Raw genomic sequence first — 22457 nt, 5'->3', positions numbered from 1 at the left:
CCGCTTCTGCTCACACATGTATGCGATTCTTTCCTCTATATCTTGCTTCTTGATTTGGGGTTTTTTCTGCTCAAATTAGGGTTCTTGAATTCGTGTTTGGTTTTACGCACACCAAGTGTTCGACCTTTGTTCTCTGTCAATTTCAGTGAAGCAAATTTACAACAATGGTGACCGTCTCTCAGTTGCAAATCTTGCAATCGCCTATTACATCTCTTATCTCCTCTGTCTCTACATCTGTAATCATGAAGTTGGATGATACCAATTACTTGACCTAGCATTTTCAGATGTTGTTTTTGTTGGAAAGTTATGGAATTATGGGGTTTGTTGATGGGTCTACTCCTTGTCCTCCTCAATTTTCCGATGTGATATCTAGGGATTCTAAAGTTGTTTCTGATAGTACTACTACTCAAGTTGAATCTGATGCCTTCAAGATTTGGAAAAATGCATGACAAAGCTTTGATGCAACTCATTTTTGCAACCTTTTCGCCTCCTGCAATTTCTTGTGCAATTGGGAGCACCAATTCTTTGGATTTATGGACCCGTCTGATGGAACAATTTTCCATAGTTACTCGAACCAGTATTTTCCAAATGAAATCTGAGCTGCAAACTATCAAGAAAGGTAATGATTACATCACTTTGTATCTTCAAAGGATTAAGGAAGCTAGAGATTATTTGTCAGCTGCTAGTGTTTATTTTGAGGATGATCATATTGTAATTCTTACATTGAATGGTCAACCTTCTGAGTTCAATACCATTCAATCAGTCATTAGGGGTCGAGATACTGTTATTTCATTGAAAGATCTTCATTCCTAGTTACTTGCTGAAGAAGTAATGCTTGAAACTATGAATGTTGCCCCTATGTTTACTGCTTTGGTTGCTTAACAGTTTCCTTCAAAGAACTCTGGTGGTTTTCCATCTCAGAATACTAACTCCAATTATTAGTATAACAGTCATCGAGGTTTCAATAACAAGAATAAAGGCAGGGATAGGTTTAATTCTAATAACAGGTTTGGAAATAAAAAGCCATTCTTTCCCAATTCTGGACTTGGAATTTTGGGAAACTCTCCACAACAGTTTGGTTCTTCTCCGTTGATGACTTGTCAAATATGTGGCAAGCATAATCATCTTGCAGACACTTGTAGATTTAGAAATGCTCATGTCTCTCAAGGCTGCCAAATCTGTCGAAAAAATAATCACTTTGCTAATATTTGTCGTTTTCGAAATGCTGGGGGTTAATTCAGGGTGTCAAATCTGTGGGAACTTTAATCATAGTGCTACTTTTTTCTTCTAGAAGAATTCTAGTGTTTCAATGAATGCCATGTATACTCACACCAACTCTGGACCTTAGTCTCATTCTCCACAGCCATCTGCTTCATCTCAGCAAGTATGGCTCACCGACTCAGAAGCAACAAATCACATGACAACTGAGTTGCAGAATTTGTCTCTTGCAACACCTTACCCATCAAATGAGACTATGCAAGCTGCTAATGGTGAAGGTTTAGGCATATCTCATATTAGCTCCATAGTTCTTTAAACTCCATTACATTCTCTGAAATTAAATTCCGTTTTATGTGTACCCAAATTAACACAGAATCTGCTGTCAGTTCATCGAATCTGCTTGGATAATAATTGTTGGTTAATATTTGATGCATTTTGTTTCTAGATTCAGGATAAAACCATAGGGAGGATAATCTACAAAGCACTGTGCAATAATGGGTTGTATCATATTATCTCACCAACATCCAGTGCTTCTTCAAAACGTGCCTATGATGCTGCTTACCTTGGACAGCAACTCAATTCAAGATTATGGCATAACAGACTAGGTCATCCCTCTAATCCTATAGTATCTCAAATTTTAAGAAAGTCCAAAGTGTCTTGTAGTACTGATTCACTGTCTATGTTGTGTTCTACCTGTTTGGAAGGAAAGTTTACAAAACTTCATTTTCCTGTGTCTCAGTTTAAGTTTGTAAAACCTTTTGAGATAGCTCATAGTGATGTGTGGGGCCTAGCTCCTTGTTTGTCCATTGAAGGGTTCAAATATTATGTAACCTTCATTGATGAGTGTACACGATATACTTGGATTTTTCCAATAAGCAATAAAAATGATGTTTACCCTACTTTTGTCTCCTTTTATCAATACATTACAAATCAATTTGATGTCTCTGTGAAAATATTACAAACAGATAAGGGAGGGATGTATATAGGGAAATCCTTTCAAGCTTTTCTTTTGAATAAAGGGATTCTTCATCATATGTCTTGTCCTTATACTCCTGAGCAAAACGGCTTAGCCGAGCAAAAACATAGCCACATCATTGAGACCTCTATCACACTGGTATAAACAGCTTCCTTACCACCTTTATTTTGGTCATATGCAGCTCAAACCTCTGTTTATCTTATCAATAGAATGCCATCTTCTACATTGAATAACACATCTCCATTTGAGCTACTCTTTCATGTAATTCCAGAAATTCAACATCTTAGAATTTTTGGTTGCTCTTGTTACCCATAACTTAGACCTTATAACAGTACCAAACTCTAACCTAGAACTACAAAGTGTACTTTCTTAGGGTATGCTTCTAAGTTTAAAGGGTACTTATGTTTTGAGGTTACTAAGAAAAGGGTTTATATATCAAGGCATGTGATCTTTGATGAATTTGACTTTCCTTATTCCAACCTAGTGTCTTCTGTTTAACCAATCACTTCTCCAGTAATTACCTCAATAGTTTATCATCCTGTTTTGGTGCCAAACAATGATAATGTGATGGTTATGCCTTCTGCTTCTTCTCCTAGTCTTGTTCAGTCTAGTTCCTCAGAGTTTGATTCAAATAGTTCAACGGACTGTTGGAAATGTGCCCTAAAACCAATCATATGATGATACTTTACGGACATTTCACATGTTAAACTAATCTAGTTTAATATAAGGGGCAAATATTATTGTTTTAAGCCGTCTCATATAAATGTTACATACTTAAACGATAAGTCCAAGTAATATGTAATTGGGAGAATGTGATCTAAATAAGTTAGATTCATGAGACCATTTTCTTTTGTGTACATATCCTAAACGTTCATGATCATAGGATTGCCAATTGGGCATTAACAGTCTGTTAAGATCAGTACGTGTTATGTCTTCTCTTAGGGAGAGTGATTGGTTTCAAGTCATTGGTGTCACTGACACCAAGACAAGCATGTAGGTGCTCAATAGAGAATAAGTCCACTGAACATGATTAACAAAGAGTTCTCATATTCATGTCACATGAGAACTCATGGTTGAGATAATACAAAGTAGTCATTTGACTTGAGGCATCATAGTTGTCTTGTGGTTAGGTCCTTGATCTTTGACTATGTCAAAGTCACTCCGTCAGAGGATGTCCACGACATAGTTGGGGTTAAGCCACTTAGCCATGGAGGCAAGTGAATGCGCAACAAGGGATCTTTAACATTCAAACCGTTTGAGGGACAATACTCTATGATATGATTGAGAATCTATGGCCAGAGTATGAATGAGATTTAGGAAGTTTTTCCAAATCACATTCAAGGTAATCATATAAGTAAGAGAATCACATTGGATAATAGGCATGAATAAACTATCAAACCAAACAATGTGGTCAAGAGTATTGTATTAGAGAAATACCGTATTGCATTATAATCCTAAACTGAATAGGTTCTCCACCTCTTCTGATTAGCTTAGGTAGCCATAACATACTATTAGGTGTCACTCATGGTTTGTGGAGGCCCTAAAGGTGTATAATCACTAAAGGGAGAATTGAAAGTAAGTTTCAATTCACAATCAATTTGAAGAGTTCTAATCGCTCACTGCCTCGCTAAAAGGAACTTAATGGATCGTACACCAAGTAAGGTAAAGATTGAAGAAACAACGGAGATGAGTAAGGATAATTAAATGGTTTAATTATTTATGGCTAGGATTAATTAATATGTTAATTAATCAAACGATTATGTTCGTTATAGACCTTGGGTTAGTTTTGGGCTGCAAGGCCCAATGGGATTTGAATGTCAAGCCCATTAGCTCAAGTTGTATGACAACCTGAAACACAAAGGGCCTTAAAGCCCAAAAAACCCAATATGGCGGGCCATAAGAGTGAGGGATAGTAAACTTGGCTTAATTGCAAGTTTGCCACTTCATTGTGAGGTGGTATAAAGGCAACTTTATAGCCATTTCATCCTTAGGGTTTTCTTTAGGAGAAAAAGATGAGAACACGAGCTCTCATTTTCTCTCTAGGAGGCTGGCCACCTTGGAGAAATTACTAGCATCTATTTCATCCAAGATCACTCATCTCTTCATCAATGCTTTCCTTAGTGTGAAGACTTAAAGGTTCTTCATTTAGGGAACTTGGAGAATCCATTCTACCATCATCCTTCAAGAAATCCATGGAGCTAAGAAGAAAGGAATGAAGACCCTCTCTCTTAGGTGATTAGCCTTTGCTTATGCAAAAAGGAATCAACAAAGGTATAAGATTTCTTAACTCATTTTGTTTTGAGTTGAGTCTTGGTTCACCATAACTACTAGGTTTTGAATTTCATGGGTTAAGTTTTGTTTTTTAGTGCATACAAGCATGATTCCACCTTTTAATTGTTAATAACATGCATAGATATTGCTCAAATGAACTTATTTTCACAAATATTTCCTTCATGGACACTAGGAGTCACCCTATACCTACAAACAACCTGTCAAATGAATCTAGTCTGTCTATGCCATCTGTCACATCAATTAGCAATTACCTCACTGGTGATCTCAATGAAGTTGTAACCATTACTGGCACTGCAGATCAGTCATTATCCTATTCTATCCTTGTGGTACCTGAATTCCAGCCTGACTAACTCCAAGTAGTCATACCTGTTCCAACATTCAATTTGCATCCCATGCAAACTAAATCGAAGAGTGGCATTTCTAAGAAAATTGCATTCCTGTCTGTGATACATGAACATGGAGGGGCTAATCTCACCAAAATGGAACCTACTACCTATAAATCTGCTTTAAAATCTCATGTGTGGTGTGATGCATTGAAAAAATAACTCACAGCACTACATAATCAAGGTACTTGGTCCTTGGTACCTCTTCCTCCTCACAAAAACTTAGTGGGGTGCAAATGGGTGTTCAAAATAATAAAAAATGTTGATGGATCTATAGGAAGATATAAGGCCAGATTAGTTGTAAAGGGATTCAATCAAGAAGAATGAATAGACTATGGGGAGAATTCCGATCCAATGGTAAAACCAACAACTGTGAGACTAGTTATTGCTTTGGCTGCACACTATGGCTGGTCTTTAAGACAATTGGATGTGAAAAATGCTTTTTTACATGGCATTCTTCAAGAAGAGGTATATATGTCCTAACCTCCTGGATTCCTTGATTCTAAACATGGTGATTATGTTTGCAAGCTTCATAAGTCATTATATGGTTTGAAACAAGCCCCTAGGGCATGGAATGAAAGATTTACCAAGTTTCTACCATTATTGGGGTTTCAGTCCACTTACTATGATTCTTCTCTATTTGTCAAGCATGGTGGTGGTTCTATTGTGATCCTCTTATTGTATGTTGATGATATCATCATCACAGGCAGTGCAAGTCAATGTGTTAGTGAGGTTATTCATGCCTTGGCAAATGAGTTTGATATCAAGGATTTAGGACCATTGCATTACTTTCTAGGCATACAGATTGTACAACAACCAAATGGGATATTTTTGTCTCAAGATAAGTATGTCACAGATCTTCTCACCAAGTCTGACATGTTGTCTTCCAAGCCGTGTGCCACTTCCTGTTTACCTTACAATAGGTCATTGAAGGATGATGGGAAACCGTATAACAATCCAGCATTGTATAGAAGTTTAGTGGGTGCTCTTTAGTATCTCACTTTCACATGGCCTAATATTGCTTTTGCAGTACATCAAGTGAGTCAATTCATGCAGGCACCAATGCAATCTCATTTTCTGGTAGTCAAGAGAATTCTTAGATACCTTCAGGCAACATAGGGTTGTGGTATTCAATATGTTAAGGGAGACTTGGATCTTAAAGCTTTTAGTGATGCAGATTGGGCAAGGGATCCTAATGATAGGCAATCCGCCACTGGTTTGGTTGTTTTCTAGGGTTGAATCTGATATCATGGTCCTCCAAGAAACAACAAACAGTCTCTCGGTCATCCACAGAGGCCGAGTATAGGGCATTATCTTCTTCTGCAACTGAGATTGACTGGATTAAACAGTTATTGAATTTTCTGCAGGTTTCAGTTTCTGATACGCCAACTTTGTACTGTGACAATCTTTCAGCTATAGTCTTAACATTGAATCCTGTTCAACATCAACGGACAAAACATATAGAGTTTGACATACATTTTGTGAGAGAAAGGGTTGCCAATTAATTACTCATGTCATGCATGTCCTAATTTACTACCTAAGCCGACACTTGTGGACGTGTCTGTAATGAAATGGCCCCTCATCGCATGCATAATATGTAAAACAAACTCTTAAGAAGTATATCGAAAATCAACTAAAAAAAACAGTTTTAGGGCCTTACGATTTAGTGGTATTAATATCTTCTCATGTGTATGTGAGAAGTTCAATTTTAGTCAAAAGCGAATCAAATCAAATTCAATATATGCCTTAAGTTTTTTAAGGCCCGGATCAAAATTTCAAATGATGCCCCATTGTAGATAGAAGAATTGATATTTTTTTCAGCAAATTGATATTTACTTTGCAAAACAGAAATTTCTAGTCCATGTAGTTGTAATCCTTGGAATCCTCGTTGTTATCGTAAATCCTATTGCTTTTGGGAGAATACATAAGGGATTAAAGGGGCGAGTCAAGGCTCGGTCCATCTTGTCACGGGCCGGCCCGAACAAGCTCAAAAAGCCCTGGCTCGTGTGGACCGGTTGAGTCGAGAAAAACGGCAAGTCGTCTCGATATTTCAAAGGTATCAAAGCAGAAGTGCAGAAGCATGAGCAGTGGCATTCCCCACCTCTCTCTCTCTCGAGCAACAAAGATGTTGAAGGTGTTGCGCGTCTTGTCCTCTTCCACCGCGAAATTCAGGTACCATTTCTCTTCCCGTTTTTTCTTGTACGAATTTCCTTTTTTCTTTGAAAGAAAAAGGAAAAACCCTTACAATTTATCTGTTTTTAAAACCCTGAAAAATATACCCTTCAAGTTCAAAACTACCTGATTGATCGAATCTGGCTGCCAAGAAATGAAAATTTGGTTCCTTTTTGCAAATCGATAGGTGTATTGGATGTGAAGGCTGAAACTTTGAGTGGCAATGTTTTGTTAATTTCAAAATCTAATTTAATCTGGTATCATTAAATTCTGCCAGTTTATCTGTGTTGATACTAGATACTATCTACTTCCAGTTATTTCTGGTTCCCATTGGTAAATCCGTAAAACCCAATTCTTGTAATAGAAGAACATCTCCAGCCCTTTTGCTGTTGTTTTAATTTAAGGTGAAAATCATGCGATAATTCTTCTTAAGAATGTAAGTTTTTGAATGGTTCTTCCATTGAATCCCGTTCCTAAGATTACGCTCCATTCTTCCGTCTCTCTTATTATTGTTCTGATTTTCTTTGTGGAAACCAGGAGCCATTTCTGCACTAGAGATGCTTTATCAATGTATGCTTTTACTCATATCACCAGATTTTCAACTGCCACTCAGAAATTTTCTGTTAAAGGTAATTAGTTTATGCAGTTAGTATTTCGAGTTTTACCTCTTATATGGTTTTCTCCTCACAGATCAAGTTTTACCTTTTGATCCTGAACCTTCAGGTCCCAGTTCTCATCAAGTATATGCTTCTTTTGATATCTTCAAAGGCAAAGCTGCCCTCTCTTTGACTCCTGTTCTTCCAACATTCACTAAATTGGAAGTACGCACGTCTCTTTTCATTCGTAATTTCATTGATCTCATGTCTTTTGAAGGGAGACAATACCATATCTCCTCATTCGTCTCCTTTTGTATTGCATAGTCTGGAAGTCTTGTAGTTGATCGGCGTGGTTCTGTCATGTTGAAGTTCACTCCTGCCATTGGTGAACGTAAGTATGACTGGGAAAAGAGACAGGTAACTTCTGTACCTCTTCTTATTTACATTATGTAGATTTATATATTGTTTACTTCCCGAACTTCTCTCTCTTCATTCAATGACATTTGCTTCCAGATGTTTGCTTTATCAGCTACAGAGGTTGGCGCTCTGATAAGCTTGGGTCCCAATGATTCTTGTGAACTATTTCATGATCCCTCAATGAAATCAAGGTTGATTTTCCTCCCACTATTGTGGAAACATATGTAACAAGGGTTTATTTCTTTTTTCATACGTCATGGAAAGAACTGGATTTTGATCAAAGTTCAAACCAATTTTCAGATGGCATAATATCGATCATGGTGCTTTAATATGAAAGCGTCACTTTTTTATCCTTTCTTTTTTTCCTAAAATTGTTATTATTTTTGGAAATAGATAGTTAGACTTTAATGAGCAATCCGTGCTACAGTAATGCTGGTCAAGTGAGGAAGAGCTTATCGATTAAGCCTCATGCGGATGGCAGTGGCTACTTTGTTTCCTTAAGTAAGCATGTTATATCTTCTCATATTCTCGTGTGTACTTAATGAATGTGAAGTCCCTAATAAGTGGATTATCTTCTCGTATTTGTTACTTTGTACGTGCTTTATATATAATAAGAATAATATTTGAAGTTGCGATATATCCAGGCATCGACTTAAAATCTGACCAAGTGACTTGGAAGTTTTGATGTATTGATTATCACATACGTGTGCTTTTTGGTTACTGAAACTTAATATAAAATTAAGTTTTTGAGTCATTTGCTGATGTGGGGATTAATGCTATCTGAGTTTGACATTTTCCTCCCGTTTTCATTGGCAGCTGTTGTCAACAACCTGCTAAAGACCAGAGAGAGTTTCTCAGTTCCTGTCACGACTGCTGAATTTGCTGTTATGAAGACTGCTTGCAGTGTATGACATGACTATAAATTTGAAGTTTTCTATAACTGGAAAAACAATGATTGATATGCACTTTAATATTTCAATAAAATTGTAATGCTTGTAAGAAAATGAATATTTCTCATGCAGTTTGCATTGCCCCACATCATGGGTTGGGATAGATTGACGAACAAGATGCCAGCAGGTGGTGGTGGTGGAGGAGGGCAAGAATCAAAGGCGGTTCCACAGCTTTTGGAGGAGTGGGATAGATGAAGTCCGCCTCTCGAATCTCATCTTTATGACAAGCTAAAGGAACTTGGACTTGCAAATTTGGGTTCCTACTAGGATGGACTTGTTATGGACTTATGGTGGTGTATGGTGTATTTTGCTGTGTTGCCAAAAGCTTATTTGACCTGGTGTAGGCTTTTCTTTTGGCTTAGAACGCTTAAGTGATTATTTTCAGCATGATATATATGTAACTTTAAAGCTAAAAGTAGGGGGTTTAAAGTGAGTTAATAGATTCGGTTGGTATCTAATTATATGATATTATGTACTTGTTGAATTTTGATAGTTCAAGTGCCACCAATTGTTGTTATATATCCAACAACAGGAAGCAAGAAAGTGATGGAGTGAATTCTTGTGAGTCAATTGAGCTCTCAATGCATTAAGCAATCGAAAGAAAACAACAAAACTGCTAATATGTTTCAACGATTTTAGTTTGAGTGACCCGTCGGATAACCCACCAATCCCAATCCCTCCTGACCAACAGCCCACGGTGGATGCCATTGCTTCAGTCATACACCCTAACTTTGCCAACACTCTCGTTTGGTAAGCTTGGTTTCCTTTACTGCCGGCAGGCTATGTCCCAATTCTTTACATTCTTTCTTACTATTGTTTGAACCAAATAGCGCCGCAGGAAAATCTCCGACACCTCAAGCAGGGTGCACAAGAAATTTGTTCAAGGAGGTCTCTCTCTCTCTCTCTCTCTCTCTCTCTCTCTCTCTCTCTCTTTTATCTCTTAAACCCTAAACCCCCTTTTATGAGAATTAATTCCTTTCCAATTCAATTTTTACAAACAACAAAAACAAGAAACCAATTCAGTATAGTTGATGCATTGAACATCTTTTTACTGCGAATTGTGTTTTTCGGTCTATACCATATGCAGTTTATTCTGTGATTCATTAAGTATTCATTTTATTCACTGCAACTTTTCTAATTATTTTGAATAAAAATGATAAATCTTAAATTTATGCTAGTTAGTTATTAAAATGTTATGTTTGAGTGTGACCTGGACTCGATTAAAAAGGGTTCATCGGTAGCAAATTGGAGATGTTCATATTCTTAACCAATGAACAAGATTTTCTTCATTGCATTTCATTGGTCAGACAAAAGATTATTTACTGAGGGAAGGGCCGTAGAAGATTGCCTAACCACAAGGCTCAAAGCAATTAGTCAAACAAAACTACACCTCTCTATGGTGGATTGGGGCGTTATGTCCTACGTTACCTTTAATATCCTTGCAAACGTGTCTATCAGAACACAATAATCATCAGCTTGACCAAATGGGGTATGAATCTCTTGTTATCCTAGCATATCTACAAAAATCTGTCTAACAATTGTGCACATTTCCAACTCCTACTTGATATTGCCCTGATGTGGGGGGTCATGGTGACCACATTGTTCTTACTATCTTATCTTTGGGGTGTATCAAATACACCGTTGACTATCAGTTTACTTTACAGGAGAAACTCAGTCGTTTGTGACTATCAGTTTACTTTGCAAGTATGCAGCATCATCAAAAGACGAGTGGGAAGAACAGTGCAAGGTATGGCACAAGTATAAGGCATTATATGGGATGGATAGATAAAAGTTCTTTTTTATCTGCACCTCTGCAGTGTGGGTTTGTTACTTCCTTTTTCTGCTGGGGGCTCCTCGTTCTGCATTCCCAGAACACAAATGCCAAATCATATTTGTTTAATATTGTCCTGACTCGTTTTTTTGTTTGTCCTTTACCTTTTAAATACAGTAATATCGAAGGCATTACTGGATTCAGTGAAGAGGACTCACATTCGGTCTTCAGCTTCATGAAGTATGCTATTCAGTTGGCAAAGTCTGGTGATAATTCGGTAAAGTATTACTCTCTCTCTCTCTCTCTCTCTCACACACACACACACACACACACAATTATATTTGCTCGATCTCATATCAGCAATGTGCTTTCAGTAGTATTTATGTCATGCTTTTCTGATATGCTTTTAAATATTCAAAATGACGCTACTATTTTAAAAATTCCTAAATGAAATGGAAGGGTTAGGATGAATTTATTTTTGTTCTCTCTTGCAGTCTTGTTATTTACTTATTTTTCAGCCAGTACCCTGTTGTAGTCTTAGTGCTACTGCTGTTCGACATGCATGGATCAGCATCAGTTTGAGGACAATAATAGCATACAATTGAGGAGATATTTACTTTTCCATTTAAGAATAATGATAAAAGATAATGACCTTAAAGGAGTTGATCATAATCTTGATTCTTAGTTTATTCTACGCTATGAAACTAAGTTTTATACTAAACTTGTAAAAGTTGATGTAACGCTTTACAACAAAATGTTGACCGACTAAGTCTGGTAATTCCTGACACGACCCAATAATCCAACACGACACAACACAAAATGAAAAAGTGTTCGGGTCGACACGATTACAAATCGGATCGTTATCGGATAAACCTGATAAGCACATGTTAAGATAACGGATTGTTTGGGTATATAGGTGGATAACACGATACACGATAAGCAAAATATTAATTTTATAATTTTATACCCCTAAAAAAGTACTATAATAATTATATATATATATATATATATTAATTTAACAATTTTATACCCCTAAAAACTATAATAATTATATATATAATTAAATTTAAAAATTTGGTGACCATTAGATCGGCTGAGATTTAATCTCAGTCGTCCATTATGCATTAGGTCGGAGGCTATCCTACTCTTCTCTCTCATTCACTCTAATCTCTCTAGTCCAGACTTACTCATGCGCCGTCTACTTAATCCGCATCTCTCTCGCATCCTCCTCCGTTCACTTCCTTCAACTCGACTCCGGTAGCCACAAGAGAACCACGCACAAGCAAGCACATGCTAAAGGTATGAATTTTGTATTTTTGAGGATATGTTATCAGGGGATTGGGGAGGTTAGAATTCAGGTGGCCTGTGAGGCAGGTAATGACAGAGTAGTGACGCCCCACCTATTTTTGTTTTGTTGTAGTAGATGCAATGTCTTAATTATTTGTATGGAATTATTTGTCCCAAGTATTGACAATTGGTAGGCAGGTCCTTTTTTTTATTGTGAACGCCGCGAGTTTATTTGTATCTATGTTTCATTTGGGGTCTATTTACTTGAAATTAATAAGTGGGGTCTATATTTGTTTTCCAACTTTGGAGATTTGGAACAAGCAAAGCAATTAAGCAAGGCTGCAACCTGCAAGTGCAAGGTATTTTTAATTGAATTGTGAATTTGAAAGTAAATTTGAATTGGATTGTGATTTGTGGATATGTGAATTGGATTTTGAAATTGAATTGGATATGTGAATTTGAAATGGATATAGATAGGTGAAATTGAATTGGATATGTAAAATTGAAATTGAAATGGATATGTGAATTTGAATGGATATGGATATGGATATGGTTTTTAATGTTTGGTTTTTTTATACTTATTTTATGCGGAATAGAGTTTTGACGTGGAAAACCTTATTGAAAACATCATCAACATAACTCTTGAAGGCAATAGATCAAGCCAAAGTTCCAATACAATTTCCTCATAATGATCGATGAAAATTGAGGATTTTGTAAAAGGAATAACATGCAAGCTTTGAATTCCATTGGCAAGGTTTAAACTTTTGAAAAAGACGTCACAACCTTGAAAATAAAAACTATTTCATTTTGCATATCCTTGCACATTTAATATTTTGTAATAGACTAGTAGTGTATGGATATTTTTTTTATTAGGCTCTTATTTTCGAGTGTAGATGTAGTACTCAAACGACAAATGTGTTTTAATATTTTGAAGTAATATTTATGTGGCAATGTGTGGTATGTGCAAATTTAAGAAAACAAATATTTTTTCATAACAAGTCGGGTCCCGACCTATTAAGCACCCATTAAGATAATATGTGTTATACGAACACGACAGACACGACCCGTTTGCTAGGCCTATTACCGACGCATCCGTTCCCAAGTGGTTTCCCTAAGCAAAACACGTGGATTGGGTGATGTAAAACATGTGTGACCAAACTGGTCTTAGCACGTGGATGGATTACCTGATATCATATCTTGTGAAAGTTAAGCAATCCAACCTAAAACTAAACAGCAATGGGTGGAGGGTCCAAGGAGTTCATTTTGTGCAATGCAAGGCCTTAAATTTTCGATATAAGATTTAACATTAATTGAAACTTGTTTTAAATTCTCCCAGGCAGAGGCACCCCCTCTCTCCCCCACTCCCCCAACGCACACAGAATGCCACCTCGTGTAGTTTTTCTTTTTCTTATTGACTTTTTAAGTGTCCTTTTAGGAGTTTTTAGAAGAGTATTCATTTCCAGATACCCCTTCTGGCTTTGGATTGGACATATAAGCAGGTTTTCCTGAATGGTTTTTTGGTTCAATCTTACACTGAAACTTAAGTCTGGGGTTGCAGGGGATGTCTCTACTTTTTCTTGATATTAAATGAAAAACAATGTCGTCGGAACATTTGAACAGGTTTTTATGTTTCAATTTCGTCTAGCTGACCTACATTTGAGTCCTCATCTGGTGTATCACTTGTATTGTTGACTGCCAAGTGTTCATTAGGTTGAGTGATAGGGAAGGAGACTAAGAATTCATTATTAGCACACCACTGAGTCTTTGCTCGGTGCTTGTGTCATAACTGTTGAGGTCAATGCTGCAGTTATAAACAGGTAATCGCTAAGGCATATGATCAAACTTGTTCTTGTTATAATCCCAAAAACGAGATCACCCTTGACACCAGCTGCAGTGGAAAGCGGGAAACTTGTGTTTGTCATAGCAATACGAACGGTGTATTGAGCCGTGAAGAGCATTCAAATGGCTTTCCAGATAAATCAGAACAATTGTACAGTGATGTTTCTTGTTTGAATCCTTGAGGATGGTCTCAGCAAGAATCAGACACGAGTTTGCATTATTGCCACCCTTTGCGTCACACTGCATTGTTGCTATTGAATCTTCTGCTGCCAGGGACAGACTTCTTTTCCCCAGCAGTCTTCTTCGGCAGGCTCTCTGGCAAAAAAACAAAAGGCCAACTGTACTAATGTGAGTTGTTTCATTCTTCTTCACATAATTTAATTTCTTATGTCCCTGATATTGCTACCTCACAGTAGTTATTCTTAAAGAGTCGTCTTATCACGTATTCATCAGGTTAATGGAGACGACAATCTGGATGTAGATAGCAAAGGTTGTAGCAGGTCATTATCAGCGAGGCCTTGCCTGTGCACAGGTTTCCACATGTACCTAGTTTGGGAGCCATGCATATTGTAAGTTATTGAAACTGATCGAGCCCTGAGTTTAGATTCCTTTGTCTATATGGTTCAGTAATAATAATAATGATGATGATGCTGCTGTGATTGTGAATGTATGAAGGTGTGAAATGGCACTTGTACACCAGAGGATCATGTGGATATTCTTCGCATGCCGAAATGCAAAAGCAGGAGCAATGGGGAGTGTCCACAGACTACAAGGCCGAAGAAGCTTGAATCATCACTATGGTGTTTTCAGGGTCTCATTAGGGACGGACGGTTGAAACTTCAACTCCCCCATTTTAGCACTGCTACAAACCACTGACTCTCAGCAGACTGGACTGAAGTGGATTGGATCGGATCGGCCCAGCTCGGCTCTTATCTAAAATATTCAGTTCATGGTTTGATGGGTTCATGTTACTTTGCATTCCTCTCCATTGAAAATATGTCGTAAAAAATCCGATTCCCTCTTAACAACTCTTTTAATTTATTTGCAATATTATCGATGCCGCATCATCATTATAGTAAGCAAATGTTCCCTTTGAAACGGTTTGCTCGAACGGTTGTGCATGCCAGCCACCCTTCTCGGGGCGAGGAACATGACCGGTTAATGCAATGGTCGGAATGCAAAGATTATAAGTATTTGCCTTGTTGGTTGGAAGCCATCCATTCTTCCCCGACGGTTAGGTCAAGGAAGAAACCAAGAAATAGGAAACATAGATGGCTTTAAAATGAACAAATATTAAACAAGAAAAAGGTTAAGCAAACGACTTTCCAACAGAACGCTTCATTCATTGCATGGTGATGATGATACGATACACAAAGCACTACCAAAAATCCCAGCAGCAAGTACAAGAGAATATTATGAAATTGCATAAAGGCATCCAAACGCTCCCGACTGACTCACAAGTTTATAATTTTCTAAATCTGCATATGCACAAGAAGCACAGAAACTGTAGAACCAACTATACAACAAATTCCTCCACCATCTGTACCTTCAAATCAAATAGACGCAGAAACATCATTCAGAAGGTTAACATGCGACTCCCGTAGACTTCTCTGCGACAACTGTTTCTTGATGACATGATTTTCCACCTCTCCAGTCACGATCTCAAGCTCCACTTTAAACACCGATCACAACATATTCAACGGATGCACTCGATACCATGACAAATAAGTAACCAAATCACAAACAGTATAACACAAACAGCTGCATCAACGGCAAGGACAATTCGCACTTGGCGGCACCACTTCTTTCGAATGCTTTGAGACCTAATCCTCATTGATCCCAAATCCTTTTGTAATGCAATTGAAGAACCTGCTCCAGCTTGGTTATTGGAACCCGAATTAGCTGAGTCAATACTGACTCCTCTATCCGTAGATTTCCTATGTTCCTCCAACTCGATGTCTCTCATTGCAATCACATGCTCTTTAGCCTTCTTCTTGTCTTGCTTGCTGGACTTCCCCAACAGAGGGGCTTTTGTAGAATTGGCAACTTCAATTTGACCATTTGCACTACTTGGTGAAGGAGAAAGACCAGCATGAAGTGACGGAGAAGCTTCAGCTGTCCAATTACTACCACCATGAGAAACATTCTCCAAGGAGGTGATCAAGCGGTGGATAACAGGAACTAGCTGTTCTTGTATGCCAACAGAACTCATAACACTCGACAAACTTCCCCTTGCACCCTTCCTGGCTACCTTCTTGAATTCGTCTCTCAAATGCTCTAAAAACTGAAGAACCCCGGTATTGCCCAGACTATCATCAACAATTGTGAAATAAACATAGGCATCTTCAATTAAGAAACCATAAGTCCTTTTACCCACCGTCTCAAAATACCACCTATGAAAAGGAGGAGTCTTTTCCAAACACAAGGAAGCCAAGTTCTCAATTTCACCATCTCCGCCACTATACACGTAGAGGATCCGGTCACCCCTTGACACACAACAGTAGTAAACTGTATTTTGAACGGAACCCATCACTAGTACACCGTTAGAGTTGATACTCAATTCCACTTGTGGTCTGCAAGCAAGTATAGTAGAACCTCATGCTCAGCATCACCAAAACCGCCCTGGTCTTTCATTCTTTTTACCTAATGTCAGACGATGATTTGAAAATTTGATTCCTTAAAGGGGGCAAGATATGTTTTTATGTTGAACTCAAACTCAAGGATCCGAAGACCATAAGCTATTTTCGTCATCAAAGAAGCAGGACCAAATGAAATGCAAACAACACATCCGCTACAGAATCAAAAGCATATCCAGAAAAATGCAACAAGGGTTGTTGTTCAGCTAAGTAGTTGACGTCGGGAATGAAGTTCAGGGTGCGTCGTTGTAGGCTTGTCTGACTCTCAGGAGCAAGATGAGAAACTAGTCTCCGAAGGCACTAATCCTAATCCGTGAGTACTAGGAAGAGAGAGCAAAAGACAATTACTAATGAAATCAACACAGGACCCTAAAGTCTAATTGAACTTATCAGTACAAGTTAAACAAAGACAGGACATTGGAAGGAAGGTTTCAAATTAAACAAAGACATCAGGTTTGGGGTTTTCCACAAGTCTAAACCCCAAATTAAGTAAAGGCATGATACGAAATCGAATCCAATGCTAAATTCAAATTGGTTATTGGTTGAGAACAATATAGCAAGATGGCAGTCAATGAGTGTTTGGTAATTGGTACGGAGAAATAGTACAAACACAGGGCGGTGTGAGTTTACAAGATTAGAAACAGATTTCTCATCGACCAACCAAACAGATCGAAAAAAGGTTCTAACAACACAGAGATTCAGATTTACCTCCCAACAAGACAAGCCTTGAGGATACGGTGACACGTGACGGCTGACTGAGGAGACAGACACCTGGTGCCTCCTGCTGCTGCTGCTGCTGCTGCTGTTCAAACTTCAAACGCCAAACTCCAAACTCCAAAGTTCAATCTGAGAGGATTATAACATGCGATGCGATGCGATCCGAGTTACAGAAGAAGTGAAGTTATGTAGTATGCTACGCGTTCTCTCCGGTTGACATTTGACCTGTCTTGCTTTGGTTCGTCTTCTTTGGGTTTGGCGACTTTGGTTGGGTCTTCTTACTAACACAAATACAATACGGACGCGTAACTACGAATTGAAAATGACATGATAAATGCTAGCTTTTCACACTCAATATATTCGTTGTTTTTTGTTTGATTTTCGCTATTCTCCGTAAAAATCATTTTCATGATTTAACGAAAAAATAAAAGAAAGACGAGGGAACGAAATGACCATATTCACATTTTGTAATTACAATTTGAGATGAAATTGTTCGTTTGGAAGATTTAAATGGTCTTATTTGGGTGTCTAATCTAATCTATGCTCAATGCTCATGAGTCTGAGAGAAACATATATCTTCTGATTGTCGATTGGAAGATTTAAATAAGACAATATTCTCAATTAGTGAGACTACGCAATCCTTGCAAAATACCATACAATGCTCGCTCTCAGTGCACAGTAAACCCTTGTTCAAATCACGTCTTTATTCTCATACGCCAAACCACTGACAATCACATAACAGTGGATATCGCTTATACTGTTCATTCAGCAAATGAGAATCGTACCCGCTCACAATGTTCTTGGGCACGGGGATAAACTTACCTACAACCAAACCAAATTTGTTAACTACGTTCCCACCCAAGCAAGACCAATGCCAGATCAATTTGGAAACTCCGCAACGAAGATGTGGTTTCCTGTCTGAAAGCATCGATATACTTGATTGTTCCTGCATTCATCAGTTGTCCTTGGTACCTCCCTCCATGCTGATGCGGACGTCTAGGATGTCTACATCAAAAGAAACAACATCTTGTTTGCTTTACTTTAGCTGCTTCTTGGCTTCTACATACAGAAGCACATGGCCAAATATTCTCTCAACATATGGCATGTTTGGAAGCTTTTATACTCACCGCCGCATCTCACTTGGATACTAGCATGCAGAATGCAGCAATTGAATTCTTGATGCTACCATCAGCTCTAATGCCTCAATTCAAGTCCATCTGCATGGATAGACAGACAACCAGATGTCATTAGCTGAAAATTTATCATATGGAATAAAATTAGTATACTGGTAGGGAAGGAGACAATTTGGACAATCTTCCTGACAACTGGTTTGGGAAATGACTAAAACCAGATTTTATTATCTGGCGATCTACCCAGACAAACAATCAGCAGTGGAGGCCGATGCTCAATTAGATAAACTCACTCGACTTGGGGGATACAACAGATTAATTACTTTATTACTTTCTGTACTACTTGCAAGTGCAAATGAGAGGCATTTGTTAAACATATTCACAAATGAGAGTTAGTACAAGAAGTTGTGTCTCATAATCTTAAAGTTAAAGACAAAAAATAAGAAAAAGGCACAATGCGCATCACCATACGACGTTCAGTGGAAATGTAATAATCAAATTATGCTAATTGCATTTAAATAATAACAGAAAAACCTTTTTTTAGCAAACTGTTCTGAAAAGGGGGGGCAAGAAGGCAGGAAAAAGAAAATCAGTTAAGCTAATCTTCAGCAAATCACAAATTACCAGATGATCCACCAGTATGCTGATGTACTTGAGTTGCATTTCCTGCATCCCTCAATCCTCTCTTGCAATCAACCCACTCAGAACTTGCATCTTCTTTGGAACTGTTTTGGGGGCTTGTTGGTTCTCCATTCCTCAACCCAGAAAACTCTGTAGCTTTTGTTTCTTCACAAGCCTGAGGCATCTGTAGAAGAGATGTTACACTACTATTCACCGCAACAGAAGATTCATGACTTGGTTCCACTAGTACATCAGGCGATTCATTTTGATATTTATGGGCAGAAAGGAGGGATGAGCGGCACAGTGGACAAGTGCTGTGGGTAGAAAGCCAGCTGTCAATGCAATCAATGTGAAATGTATGGCCACAGGATGGTATCTGTTGAAGTCTATCCTCCGCTACATAGTCACCCAGGCATACTGAGCATCTGCAAAAAAATACAAAAGGTGCCTCATTTGTTGAGAGAAAGCTTAGATTTGAAGGCACTATTTTCATCTAAAAATAGCACACTATATTGGAAGTAAATTTGAAGCTATTGTAAACTACTGCAAACACATCATGCTAAATATAAAATTATGGACAATAAGCGTTCTAGTTTAAATATGATAAATTATTCCAAAGTCTAAACAACCAAAAGATGTCACCATCACCGTTACTTTCCTATTTTGTTTTGTTTTATAGTAATATCCTGAAAATATAATTCCTTATCATCAAGTTTCAGTACCGATGAGAAATCAAGTTAGGGGTGAGGGGTTGGCTGGTTGGTATAATTGCATCGCAGGAAAATGATTCAGAGAAATTAAATCATACTTATTTGGAAACTAAAGCCTGTGCCTCAAACAACTATTGATTTTGCACAAACAATCATTCACATAAGTCATTACTATAGCATTGTTTGTTTCAATATTCCTTCTTATGGATTTTCATACAGCCAACCCCACTTGGTGGGATAAGGCTTGGTTTTTGTTGTATGAAGTACCTATACGCTCATTGTTTCACAACTCTTGTGATGTAGGACAATAAGAAGGAATAGAGAAATAGAACAGAACTCACTCAGGCCTGTGGCATCACACGAAAGGTGTATTGAATCACTCCAATACAGAAGTTAGAAAAATTCCGGCATCACATCAGCCTTCAACTTCACACGGAAGGTGCCTTGGAATCACTCCAAGGTTGTTGTGCTTCACACACAAGCAGGAAACCTAGAATTTCCGTTCTCTAACACTTATTTCAAAAGCTTACAAAGTAGCCCCTTTTATAGGCTAATTGGTACATGAATCTGGAAAGATTCGCATTATTATCCTTAGGAATTCTGAAGACTAATTTGTGGATAGTCATCTTGTCAACTAACTATATCACTCTTGGTCTCTTTCTGTGGCATAATATGAGATTACTTAGAATAACATAATGACTAGTGATCTCACTACTGGAGTCAAATCTCCACACACGAAAAAATGTCAATAACTCATTGTTATCATATTGAAATCAATGAAACGTAAAAACAGTAGCTTTTAAAATGTTATAATCAACTGAAAACTAAAAGATGAGAAAATATAAAAAGAAGCAGCTCCATATGATTCTTTCCATGAATTACACAAGACAAATTGTTAATGCTCATCAGGAAACATCCAAATATGGACCCTTTGCTTCAGTAAAGTTCTTCCAAGCTTGAAGAATGAGATTTACACTATGAATCTATGATATTCCTTTTTGGCGACTACCAAACATAGCATATGTCAAGAAGGATGAACCGATACGCAAGCTATAACTTTCTATTATCCCCACACCAAAAACTGTACTTAAAATACCAAACTTGACCTCATCTGTATTGCTTTTACCACGTTCAATGAAAAGCATTTCTGTCAATTTCAAATTCTAATCATATTAGAACTCATCATCTATATTGCTCTTACTGATTATATCATGTTGAAAGCCAAGCTGATAATTTTCTTATGAGCTTGGCCTACAATTCAGTTACCTTATCATAAAAATGATAATTCCATTGATTCATTCCATGTTTCCAGGATACTGAAACAATCAATTGCATTCCGATTCCTCCAAGTTAAATAATAAAAAATAAAAAACAATATTAACTAAGAATTAAGGAAGGAAAAAGAAACCCCACTCACTGTGTATCTCTGACGGAGAAGCTCTCCTTATATACAATAATGGGCAGCATCTCCCTGAGCTCTTTCTTCAAACCCAACTCAACCTGACAGTTGCAGGCAGGAAGCCAATTTAAGAAACATATATAAATAGATGAATGAATGAATGAAAGAATGAGGTAACACTTACAGTGGCAAATATGTGAGTGTGATTCCCTGGAGGCGGAAGAGATGTTGTCGTTCGGAGGGAGGACCAATGGAGGCGTCGAGGGCGAAAATAGAACAAGTAGAAGACGAAAAGGAGGATGAAAGTGAACAGGATGGGGACGCAAAACACCAAGAATTGGTACATCTTGAACCAACTTTCCTCCTTTGATGATGATGACTTACTGTTGTTGCAAGATTCTGAATTAGCAGAAGAAGACCTCGGTTATACATGATTATAACACATCCCTCCTTCTTCTTCACTACAAATTTAATCTAATCGAATCCAATCTAATTATTACTAATATCTTGAGAAATGTTTGTTGAAAAAAGCAGAATGAACGCATATATACAAGTGTGACCAAGATGTCTGATGGAAGTGTACACAGACAGTCTACAGATTCACAGGGAAAGAAGCAAAGAAAGAAAGGCAGGCAAGTGGGAAGTGAGAAGTAGCAAGTGAATAGGCAGGCAGGCTGGCAGATCTCATCTACGGATACGATACGATGGCGGTCAAAACTCAAAATATTCATGACACAAAGAGTATCAAAAAAAAAAAAAAACGAACGAGGAGAGAGGTGAAGGTGGGGGGGGGGTGGTTTTGGGTGGGTGGGTGTGGGGATAGTGCTCCTGTACGAGCAACTCCACTTAAGGGCGGTAATTGCTCAGGTTATCATGCAATCGGCAATTATTGTCTTTAGTGAACCTTAATCGTCAAAAGGTATTTTTACTCTGTAAATGAATTATCCGAACAATTGGCATCCAAAAAAAAAAAATTTAATTTGAGAAAGATTAATATTATATATAATTTCAAACTCTCTTAAGTTTAGATATTTTCTCACTTTTTTGTGCTTTTTTTTAATTTTTTTTTTCTAAATGAATAACATAGACAGTTGGATTATAAGTTTTTGCAATCCAACACCCCAGGGTATGCCATGTGGGCTCAACCCTGTTTTAGATTTTTTTTTTTTTTCTAAATTAAAAAAGGTAGATTAACATGGACCATCAGAATAGGATTCTCTCCCTTCTTCTTTTCATCTCCTTTTATCCCCTCCTCTGTCACATCCCGGCCCGGACCCCTACCACATCCTAAGCTTAACTTCACCGTAGCACGATATTGTTCGCTTTGGGCCTTGACCACGCCC

General features: G+C 37.8%; 3 protein-coding genes and 1 pseudogene across 7 annotated transcripts; 2 read left to right on the top strand and 2 right to left on the bottom strand.

The window, feature by feature from the left end:
• The first annotated feature begins 6883 nt into the window (after positions 1 to 6883).
• On the top strand, positions 6884 to 9523 carry ATWHY2 (WHIRLY 2). The gene is made up of 8 exons (XM_068463041.2): positions 6884 to 7041; positions 7579 to 7670; positions 7765 to 7862; positions 7962 to 8054; positions 8151 to 8245; positions 8482 to 8555; positions 8871 to 8959; positions 9077 to 9523. The coding sequence occupies exons 1-8, from the start codon at positions 6950 to 6952 to the stop codon at positions 9197 to 9199; spliced, it is 756 nt and encodes a 251-aa protein (XP_068319142.2). The 5' UTR covers positions 6884 to 6949; the 3' UTR covers positions 9200 to 9523.
• Positions 9524 to 10710: 1187 nt separating this feature from the next.
• LOC137725119 (tRNA-specific adenosine deaminase TAD3-like) lies at positions 10711 to 14981 on the top strand (annotated as a pseudogene). Its single transcript, XR_015962168.1, has 6 exons — positions 10711 to 10751; positions 10953 to 11052; positions 12110 to 12149; positions 13857 to 14249; positions 14355 to 14470; positions 14577 to 14981. The product of XR_015962168.1 is annotated as a tRNA-specific adenosine deaminase TAD3-like (transcript).
• A 242-nt stretch (positions 14982 to 15223) lies between these two features.
• Positions 15224 to 17578, bottom strand: LOC137724267 (phytolongin Phyl1.1). Of its 3 annotated transcripts, none has more exons than XM_068463037.2 (2): positions 17246 to 17578; positions 15224 to 16544 (listed from the first exon to the last, which is right to left on the bottom strand). In XM_068463037.2, exon 2 carries the CDS (start codon positions 16429 to 16431, stop codon positions 15598 to 15600), a length of 834 nt encoding a protein of 277 aa, XP_068319138.2. In that variant the 5' UTR covers positions 16432 to 16544; positions 17246 to 17578; the 3' UTR covers positions 15224 to 15597. The 3 variants fall into 3 exon arrangements, with proteins under 3 accessions (XP_068319138.2, XP_068319140.2, XP_068319139.2); XM_068463039.2 differs by having other exon boundaries at positions 15224 to 16474; positions 17246 to 17566; XM_068463038.2 differs by having other exon boundaries at positions 15224 to 16857; positions 17246 to 17565.
• Positions 17579 to 17844: 266 nt separating this feature from the next.
• Positions 17845 to 21953, bottom strand: LOC137724306 (RING-H2 finger protein ATL58). Of its 2 annotated transcripts, XR_015963212.1 has the most exons (5): positions 21299 to 21885; positions 21133 to 21215; positions 19009 to 19430; positions 18382 to 18471; positions 17845 to 18259 (listed from the first exon to the last, which is right to left on the bottom strand). XR_015963212.1 is itself a non-coding variant. In XM_068463051.2 (4 exons), exons 1-4 carry the CDS (start codon positions 21458 to 21460, stop codon positions 18449 to 18451), a joined length of 690 nt encoding a protein of 229 aa, XP_068319152.2. In that variant the 5' UTR covers positions 21461 to 21953; the 3' UTR covers positions 17845 to 18448. The 2 variants fall into 2 exon arrangements, 1 of the variants encoding a protein (XP_068319152.2); XM_068463051.2 differs by having other exon boundaries at positions 17845 to 18471; positions 21299 to 21953.
• Between the last annotated feature and the right edge of the window lie 504 nt (positions 21954 to 22457).

This window comes from Pyrus communis, chromosome 5, assembly GCF_041283825.1.
Source record: "Pyrus communis isolate YQ-2024b chromosome 5, ASM4128382v1, whole genome shotgun sequence".
NCBI classification, from domain to species: Eukaryota; Viridiplantae; Streptophyta; class Magnoliopsida; order Rosales; family Rosaceae; genus Pyrus; species Pyrus communis.
This window is presented reverse-complemented; position numbering and strand designations above follow the sequence as displayed.